The sequence below is a fragment of the Stegodyphus dumicola genome, chromosome X1 (assembly GCF_044657685.1).
Source record: "Stegodyphus dumicola isolate Sdum_Otavi_A_Nest chromosome X1, ASM4465768v1".
Taxonomy (NCBI): Eukaryota; Metazoa; Arthropoda; class Arachnida; order Araneae; family Eresidae; genus Stegodyphus; species Stegodyphus dumicola.
In genome coordinates, this window is record NC_140780.1 from 131,844,578 (window position 1) to 131,855,236 (window position 10,659).

The 10,659-nt window shown below is 31.2% G+C and overlaps 1 protein-coding gene across 5 annotated transcripts in view; it reads right to left on the reverse strand.

Annotated features, from left to right (window-relative positions):
- The window catches only part of LOC118194895 (CCR4-NOT transcription complex subunit 7-like), a 43,415-nt gene extending 33,756 nt beyond the window's left edge, over positions 1 to 9,659 (reverse strand). For 2 of the 5 annotated variants that reach the window (XR_015038734.1, XR_004759172.2), the window contains exons 1-3: positions 9,451 to 9,658; positions 1,618 to 1,769; positions 329 to 500 (exon numbers count right to left, since the gene is read on the reverse strand). Coding sequence is in view for 3 of the 5 variants with exons in the window: in XM_035366113.2 (XP_035222004.1) it covers positions 329 to 490 (162 nt within the window). In the remaining 2 variants the exon portion in view is untranslated. Of the gene's footprint in view, positions 1 to 328; positions 501 to 1,617; positions 1,770 to 9,450 lie in introns of all 5 variants that reach the window. The other 3 variants (XM_035366113.2, XM_035366106.2, XM_035366120.2) reach the window with 3 other exon arrangements.
- Positions 9,660 to 10,659: the final 1,000 nt, after the last annotated feature.

Sequence of the window (10,659 nt, forward strand, 5' to 3'; positions counted from 1 at the left end):
ATTAGGTTTATGTATTCTTGGGCACAGGAATTAACATCCATGAAATGGTGTAATAAACAGCTTAATATGTGTGAAAGTGCTGCAGTTGACTGGAATAATTACATGCAATAAAATAATAAGGATAAAGATTCTTAGAAAACAGCATGTGAGTATTATTATATATTATGTTGTTTATTTTTACATTTGCACTTCATAAGCTTGGCAAAATTACAGCTGAGATCTTGGTGCAAATCTAAGATTGCGAAATATGGTTGGGGACCACTATAATAAAAAAGTTTCCAAAATAATATATATATATAGAGAGAGAGAGAAAGAGGTAACATCTTACCATAGCTACATAAGTATAGTTTTGAATTATCTGCCTGATTTTCATGAATTCTTGTTCCATATTATTGGCCCAAACATCCTGTATTCCATACAGATCATTGCTTACATAATTGTTTACTATATTAAGACCATTTACAGAATCTGGCTGTGAAATCTTTGACATAATTTCTGATCTATATTAAAGAAGGGAGAAAAATGTGTTTTTTCAGACAAATTAGAAAAAAATTCGCAAATAAAATTTTTATTGCATTACAAAACCTTGCTTTTCAGGTACATCTAAACTAAGAGTGGAGGAAATCAGTTCTTCAAAAATTTTCTTCTTCTTAAGTATACTATATTTTTCTGGGTTCAACACAGGGCATATTTTATAAATTACTTAAAATCTTAACAGTTAATGGTAACATTAAACTTTATTTATTCAGCTGTATTTTTTACTAGACATGACTTTTATCAGAAATGGTTTGTTTGCTTTAATTACATGATAAAATTCACAACGAGAAAGTTCTGAATTAGTTTTAATATTTAGCAGATGATTAACAGCAGATACTGAAAGTCTAACTCTTTCTGCAGGCCAAAAGTTCATCATCATTGAAAAACTCCCTCAACTGAGAGAAAAAAAATGAACTGGAAGTAATTTGTCACAATTAAGTTTAGAATCTTCATAATCATATTTACTTAGGGAAGGCTTTTCAAAATTTTTCGCACAGTATTGCAAATATAAAAATTTTGAATACATCCATTAAAAATCACAACAAATTTCCAAATTTTGTAACTAATTTTCATTTCATGTACCATCATTTAAAACGGTATATCCTATACAACTGTTACTGTTCTATATCTCAACAAATGCATTCACTGCACAAAGTAAAATACAGTAAAAATTAACATGAGATGAACAAATATTTTGTGCTGAAAAATTTCTGTTAGGAAAAGGTTGTCAAAAATTTCACGTAATATAGGTATGTACTTGGTTGAAATTAACATTAAAATAAGAAATAAAGCTATCAACACCCTTCCTAACCTCTCCTCTGACCCCTAAAAATAGAGAACATTAAAAAAAATAAATAAATAAATAAAGGGGGGAAGAAGAAATAAAACATTGCACACATTTAGAACAATCTTCAGCAGTTTCTAGGATTATCAAACATTCTCACGAATCAGAGTTAGATGAATTTTTAGCGATGTATTGGCATATGTCAGTTGATACACTGAGTACCTCATATAATTTTATCAAAATATGATTAATCAAAAATAATACATGCTAAAATGAATCTGAATGCTCAAACATACCATTTCCAGTCCATGTTTTTGGTAGATCCAGATTATGTTTCAAAAAACATTACATCAACACAAAACTTAAAGTACATTTATGTATTCATCATAATAAAGAGATGCTAACACAGCTATGCTCGGCATACAGACCTTCCTCTGAAATAGAAACCCTGGAGGGGATAAAAAATCTATTACGCACTTAATTTTTTTTATAATCATTACAAAAATAATTCTAGTTAACTATCACACAGCAAATTATAAACTTTCAGTTCTCAATTATAAAGAATTTAAGCAATTGCTTAAGATGGCCTTGATAAAAATGGGAATTATACTAGCTCACAGAAACTTCTGTCTTTTCCTAAACCAAAACAGTAAAAAGGAAATTAAAAAAAAAAAGTATATACTTTTATCAATTAGCATAGAATATAACAGGAATTTTCATCTCAAAATTACTTACTACAAATATTAAGTCTAAAAAGTTATGCATTCTGATGCAGATGCTTTAAATTTCTTCACCTGTTGTGTATGAACAGCATGTTATTAAAACAGGCTACGTACAGAAGCAACTGACAAGGAAATTTTTGATTAATTAAATTTAACAAAACTTACAAGAAATACATTCCATTTAGACAATGGTGTGGAGCCATCATTTTGTATATAAAAATATATTTACAAAACCATCATCTCAAAAAAAAGAAAGAAAAGGAAAAAACTATATTTTCCAGCTAACATCACTTGTTATACTTAATTATTTACAAAAAGGTTTGACATTTGTGTTAAAAAAAGATACAAAATATACAAATTATCTTTAAAATAAAAAGTAGAACATTTAAATACATAATGTTTAAACTGAAAAAGAATGAAGCAAGTAACTAAGATACTATTTTGACTAATTGATCTTTGACTAGCTCAAACCTGCCTCTTTCTCCTTCCACTCTTATTAATGGAAGAGGATATATGTTTTCTTACATCAAAAGTATAAAAACAAACTCCTTCTATTTTGCCTCACAAGTTAAAAAAATAGCTGAATTCATCTATTTTATTTCACCTTCTTTGATTTCTTTTAATTCAAACTGATACAAAGTCAATTACTGATTAATAAATACTATATATACATATATAAATTGATTAAATTAGTCCAGTTGATAAGATTGTTAAATAAATTAGTTAATATCCGAAGGGTAAGGTTAAATAATTAAGTTAATAACTAAAAGACAAGGGTGAAATAGCAGAATTGTCTTCAACAATTGTTATACTATTACAAAGAATACTTCATAAATTTACGCAAAACATCATTCACTTCATATACTTTCCCCCTTGGATCACTCGCACACTTTCCCTCTTGAAGTCCTATATTGTACGTTCACTAATATCTGTACTCAGTATTCTATACAACTACCTCGTCCTTAGAGTTAGCAAAAAGAGAAGGCCTGCTTCTTTAGGCTACAGTGGCAGGTAAAGCTTCAGGCTGAATCTGGAAACCTTATAATGGAGTTTAGCCCCTTGACATGTGAATAAGATAAAAGACCTTGATTTATTTTGTTACAATTTCTGAGGAAGTGAAAATTGGAGATGCTGAAGAAGAAGAAAGGCCAGAAATGGTTATTTCTTTTCTGGAGGTCCCAATTTCCAGTTCCTTGAAGTTATGGAAAAATACCGGAGATTCAATGGGTTTGAAGTTGCTGAAGAAAAGGGAATTGTGAATTGATAACAGTGTCTGTTACTTCTCCCATACTTGGGAATGCTGGTTTGTCATCCCTTTTTGATGACTAGCTGAAGGAACATGGGTTCCCTATCAGTCATGCTTACTGCTTCTTGATGACAGTTTTTGTAAGATTCACATGTGGCTTGTTCTGAGCACAGTCCCATAGTCCAAGGAATTATTGAATCTTTCCTTTAGTCTTTAGCCAGTGTTGGTGGCACTATAAGTTGATGTGCTTACAAATGTGAATTAATTTACTTTTAAGACTAATTTGCAGTTATTGAATATCTATTTACCTTCTTAAATATAATAAAAAAGGGAGAAAATTTTACATGTAACTCGTAGTTGTTATTTCCCCCACCCCTCTTTACAAAGCAGGAAACATGAAAAATGTGCAATGCCTTAGCTGGTATTCGAACATCGAACCTCCTGACTGCTCAGAGGACGTGCTATCCAATTACATCACAAAGGCACATGGAAAGGAGGGAGGAAACACCTTATATACTCCCCATTTTAGAGAGTAACTGGAGAAAAGGGAACCCAACTGACAAAACCCTAGAGGTGAGTCATTGTAGTGGAATATAATTTAATGTTTCCATATAATTATTAAGACTTCCTAAGTGGCAACATGATGTAATGTTTTGGATAGTTATTAAGATTCGCCGTGTGGCAACAACGAGTTGAGCCAAAAACGTCGTTACTTCGAGCGTTTCTTGATAAGCGTTGCATAAGCTTTATTTCTTAAAATTTTGTTATATTTTATGTAAAAAATAAGTAACATGTTGCAAACAAGAATGGAAATAAGTATGCTGTTTCTTTTAAGAGGAAAATAAGCATTTATTTCACTTATGAAATGCTCGGGCTGATAAGTTTTGATTTTGCTTGTTCATCAAATCCACATCATCGTCCACCACCTTTTAGTTTGGGCATCACTTGGCTTTTGTTTTGTTTTTTTAAGCAGGAGGCCATGAAAAATGTACAATGCCCTGACCAGGATTCGAACACCAGACCACCCAATCATTAGCTACTTATACTACAAAGGCATGCAGTAAGGAGGGGGAAAATATCTTAACTATAACATCATCATAACATCCAAGATATATCAAATCTGTTTTGACATTAATAATAAACTACTCACCCCAAACATCATTATATATCAAAGGATTAACAAAATCAAGTCAAATTCTTCTCCTCTTGAGATGAGGAGTTGAGGATTAAGAGTCTACAGTTGTCTGTATTAGCAGGAATGGATATACAATTTAGTCACTTAATTACATCCTATCCTTTTCTTACAACTAACTGCCTTAAGTAAAATTCACTGCCTACTATACAAAAAGATAATATAGAATAACAAGCAGCAAGTACACTTTAAAATGTATAATGTTTCCAAGGTATCTGATGAACATCCTGACAATTTTCAGAACTCTAAAATCAATAATAATGTACACCTAAATTTGGTAATTGTGACCATACTCCATAATCTTAAAACTGTAAGCAAAAATATACAAAATATGAATTCCAAAAGTAAGAATGCAAACATAAATGGAATAGTAAAAGAATTTAAATGAAAGGAAAGATTTGGTATGTTAAAAAATAAACTTAAAGAATGTTAAAACAGCCCCTGGAAAAAAAAAATTGCATTGCTAGATTAGCATCTTGAAGAAGAAGGAATAGGAAACGGTAGCTTTTATTTTCAGTACTTATAATTCTTTAAAAATTCAACGAAATACATAATAGCTATCCCAAAACAATGAAAGAATTATATATTGCATGTGAAAAATCTTAACATTTCCATATGAGTTTAAGTACAAATTGTGTCCCATATTACTTTGACTACAGATACAGAAATCTATACATAAACATATGCACAGTGAGGCAAAAGTCACACATCATGTGGATACAAATTCTCGGTAGCCCAGACAATGTGTAAAGCATAAAGAGTTACTATTCAATGCATATAATTTGTTTTTCGTTATAGCAAAATTTGTGCATTTAATTATTTTATCTAAATTGTTCCCATCCTTGATATTGTCTTCAAATCTGCCTTGATCAATCTGTAAAAACTTCAGGTTAGTCTATATTTTAGGGTGCCCCTTGGATTATCGCTAAGTTGTTGCTTCATACATTGCCAACTTGTTGTTTCATTTATGCTAACCTGAGTAGTTGAATGTTATGGAAACTCTATTATGACTTGTTTGGTTGCATGATTGCAGTAAATTTGATCTATAAGAAAATATTTATTAAGGGCTTATTTCTGCATTGGAAGTCAGATAGGAAGTACGTTGCTTATTTTGTGTCATACACCATAAAATGGCTGTATTTGATGAGATTAATCTGAAGTTTCCATATGATTTGGAACAAAAGGGAGAAAAAAGCATTGACTGCTGTGTAAATGAAGGTTTACTTAGTAGTCATTTTAAGTATCCTGTTTGTACTAAGGAAATGCATATGATCGAATGTAAATATCATTCAGATGGTTTTGAACGGGTTTGTCGCAAGAAAGGCTCAATGCCACCGACAATCGGGCACCACGCAGGATATTTTTTACTCTTACTTTTGTGAATTTATGTGGTGACAGCAGTATGTTTCAGATAATTCTAGAATGTTTTTAGATGTTGTTAATGAATTTTATGTGCCACAGAAATTTCTAACTATGTCGATATTAGTCGATATTTTCTTTTGGTATATTTTGTGGATATGCGATAACATGTATTTCCTTTTTTATGCTATTTCATTGTGTGATTTGAATTGACGGATATCTACCTAAAGGGAGAGATTGTTTCAGAAAGGATGTTTAATGTGGTTCAAGTTAAACATGAGGAAAATCCATGTAACTAGTCATGCAGCTAGCCCCTTTGCTAGGATTTGAAGCCAGGTCCACTAGCTGGTGTTCAGCGATTTTACTGTTTGATGAATTTATGTAATTCCAAAATTATTCTTGACATATTTGGGTATGTTTAAAGCTTCAATGAATAAGTAATTAAGTACTGAATTTATGATAGTGTAATAGAATTGCAATATCTAGATATTTGTTGAAAGCACAGATTTTTAATCAGGCTTAGACTAAGATATTTAGAAGCACTGGAAAAATGTTGGCGCCTCAACATATATTTAAACATTTTTTCCCCATTCTTTCTCTTTCAAGTCTAAAACATACCTAAAGACCTTTCCTTGACGCCCTCAGCAAGTGATTAATGATTAATGCAGCTCTGATTTTAATCAGAAAATTTTTCCATGACTTTTCATTATTAAACAATTAATGATTAACTTGAAATTAAACACTTACAAGTTAACAAATTTAAATAATTCTTAAATTAAGAATATGTTTATGACTTAAAACTAAGTTGCTTGAAGGGTTTTTAGATATCCTTCAAAAAAAGCATAATACTTCTGACATTTTAGAAAATCTGTTTTAAAGGATTGCTGGTCTCTAATTAAAAACAGCAGTGAAAAGTAGAAAGAAAGTTCAATAGCATAAGTATAAACTTTTAACTATTCTGTATATCATGTGCTAAATATTATATACGTTGCATTTCTTTATTTCTTTAGGACCAAATTTCAGCAACTGACCAGATTGTGGTATATGTTTCATTAAATATTTAGCATGAAATTATAGCACTCAAAAATTCTTTTTAAAAAATTTGCTAAGATTTCTGGGCTATGTGTCATAAACAACAAATTTAAACATCCCCATGGGAAGAAATGTAAAGATCAATAATCCAATAACTTTGAAATTTCTTGTAAAGGACACTGTTACGTAGACATGCAGTAAGATGTCTCCTAGAAACCAAGAGATAGTATGAATCACAGTCAGTTGACAAACAACGTTAACCTCTTTCCAAGGCTGATATTTATTTACAAAAGTAAAAGAAAGAAGACAGAAAGGAAATAGTTGCTTTTGAGCAGACTAGGAGTTGGTTACATAACACAAAAGCAAACCTTGTAGTATAGTAACCTAGTATAAACCAGCGATTCTCAACTGGTGGTATGCAAAAAAAAAAAAAAAAAAAAAAAAAAAAATAGGTGGTACGTAAAGAAACAAAGTATTTTTTACTGTTAAATTCAAAAATCTCCTGAAGGAAAAGAACAACTGATAGAAATTTCCTGTGATCAAACTAACTGAAGATTTAAAAAATAACACACTGTTAACTTTTGGCTGAACTTAAAAGAAGAATTTAAAGGCATTTCAAATAAAGCTCTTTCATGTTATAGTTGGAAAAAAAAAATATTGAACAAAATTAAAAGTAGATCTTAATTTATGATTAAAGCTTAGTGAAATAAGAGCAGACATTAGAAAAAAAAAAAAAAAAAAAAAGGATCTCTCTTAAACTGATAAAAAAAATTAAAAAAAAAAAAAAAACTGCTGGAAAAGATATCGGCATTTTATTAATTAATATTTTGTTTCTGTGCAATAATTCTTGTTTCAGAACATAGTACATTCTGTGACAATTTGTACATTCAAGTTTTTCATGTGATCCAAACAAAGAAGAATGGAGCTATGTAGCATTATCATATAAACAGGGAAGAGGAATTTGAAATTTTGTTGGATACTCAAACACCAATTCATTCTTTGCTCTAAAATTTTTTAAACTAGATGAAAAACTTATTGGGGCAAAGAAAAATTATTAACTTAACAGATAATTTAGCCATCAAATCAGCTACAAATCTAACAAGAGTACTTATGCTTCAAGCGAAGTTTATATAATAATTAAAAGAGAAGAGAAGAACACATCTGCAGAAGAAAACAAGGATGGAGGCCATAATAAGCCAAGTTTTTACTCCAATGATGTGGCTATAGCAATTTAAACTATAAGTGCAATTTCATGCTCTGGTCTATCATTTGAAGTTCATAACCAGACAAATGTAAAATTAACTGGCATTCACAAGATTTTTATAAGCACTTAATGACAGAACAAAATTTACTAGAACTAGTATCTAGGGATAAACATTAATAACACACTTCTTCTACTTTGTTCTTTTAGTCTGATTTTAAAAGCTTAACACATAATATGTACTGCAAATAAATTTTGTTCTACTTTTTTAGAAATGCCCTCCATCCGAAAAACTCGTCTCGTGACCCTGCACCAATATCACAATTTAAAAATTCCAACAGCAAAGTACTGCTTCAGCAGTACACTCTGCAACTTTTAAATTGCTGCTTCATGTATGTCAATTCATAAGAAGTTTACTCAGGCAAATGTCTCTCAAAGCAAACTATCAATGTTGGTATGACAAAGCCACAATCTTTACATACTGAAAAATAAAAATTTTACAAAAAAAAAAAAAAAAAAAAAAAAAATTGTTCTTGCTTTCTAAAAGACACTTTAGAAAAGAGTTCTAATTTGACTTATATAATCAGCAGTAGGATAGTAATAGTCAATCACTTTAGAAATATTCAATTCGCCATCATTTGTAACGCTCCTTTCAGAGTCCTTTTTGTGCTGCAATTTTACAAATGATCAGCAATGGATTTTTTGTGGTTTAATTTTTATTAAAATAACGTTTCCTCTGCCACATGCAAATATATTTTAGGTTTTTAAACTTTTTCACTTTGCCCTTTTTACATGTTCCATTTTGGCTCTTATTTAAAGTTTACTTCTCCCAGAATCCATAACATCACCTCGAACTTTTAATTTTTAAACTCATAAGTGTACATATATAAATTATAATGAAGATAGATATATAAGTGCATGTGAATATATATAGTGTATTAAAATATATATATATATACATATTTTAATACACTATTCGGTTTTCAAAAACCTACAAAAATCCCAATACGCAAAACCGCATTTTTCAAAAACTGAAACACAAAGCATACACATCAGACCACACATTAGTTACATAGTCCTAGAATTTCCAAAATTGAGAAACGCCAACGGATTCTCTGCGGATGAAAGCCCGAAATGTTATATTCAGACATATCTTTATAGCACGAATTTATAAAACAAGAAAAGAAACAATCGCTGTAGTACTACAGAAATTCTCAGACGCATTATCCAACACGATCGCGATTAAACCCAGGAAAATCTTAACATTTAAAACGAAACGTTCAAATTATAGCTTCGAACCATACAATCTAACATCCTTCGTACCATTAACCCACATAAAGCATAACAAAGACGAAAACGCCAGTTGAAAATTTTTACCGAATTGCACAGATAAGTACAGCCAGACATTCCTTCCTTTCTTCGATGTGTTGTCTAGCCGTGAAATGCTCTCATACTAAATGCCCAGAGACTAAATGCCCCGAGAAATACTAAACGCCCAGAGACACTTCGGCCAAAGAATCTTCTTTGCTTCGGCGCCTTTCGATTACTCGTAAAGAAATGATTGTTTACATGTGTTGATTGTAGAAGGGCGAGTTGTTTTTCTGTGTGGAGCTAGAATGACAAGAAAAAAATTTTTTTTTAATTCGTTTAATGAATAATTGCTGTCATTATTTGATAGATATCTAAAACTTTAATCAAAATAAAGAACTATAGACATATCTAAATATTATTGTTTTAAGTGCCTAATAATTACCCATTTAATACAGGTACGGAGTTTACACAAGTAATCAGAATTTCTTCAAATTCTAATCAACAGATTAGGATATGCCCTGCGTTTCCGTCATAAATGCATATTACTTGACTATTACTGCTACTTAAGAACCAAATTTCAAATAAGGAAGATACATTCTTTTGCAAAAAAATCGAAGCACCAAGAAGGACTTTTGCGATCGTGACGATTTAAATTTTTGAGTTCAAGCCCAAGTGAAGACTTTGTTGTACGTCTTAAGAAAGGGGCCATCTGTTAATCTTTATTTTGAGCAATAAAGTGTAATTAACCCTTCTTGAGTTTACGTTTCTGTTCTTGGACTTAAACGATTATTCGCTTAGTAGTTGACTAGGGTCTTCACTTAGTTAATAGATAAAAGGAGGAACATTACACTGGCATTCAAAGTACTTTGACGAGCCACGTTGTTAGATAAGAAAAAATTTACGCTGACCTCTCCTACTTTCCAAATCCCATAGCCACCAGCGAAACCTATGGAGGGATTTGGTTTCATTTTAGAATCCTTTTGGGCAGCTATGAAGCCAGCCGCGACGTTTAATGGCAAAGGTTCGGAGATGACTTTCCTAGAGCAGCTGGACCTGCATTTCACATTGCATGCCGTAAACCTACTGCAGAAAGTAACAATTGCTACAGCTAACTTGAAAGGCCAGGCCCTAAGTTAGTTTAAGGACACTGGAAAATTGATGTTGTGGATCCATGTTCCGAAACCTACACATGGGACAATCTTAAAACCCCGCAATTGAAAGCATTCCCCGTCGAGCAAAGCTAGAAGCAGAACTACTTAGTAAATATCACACAAA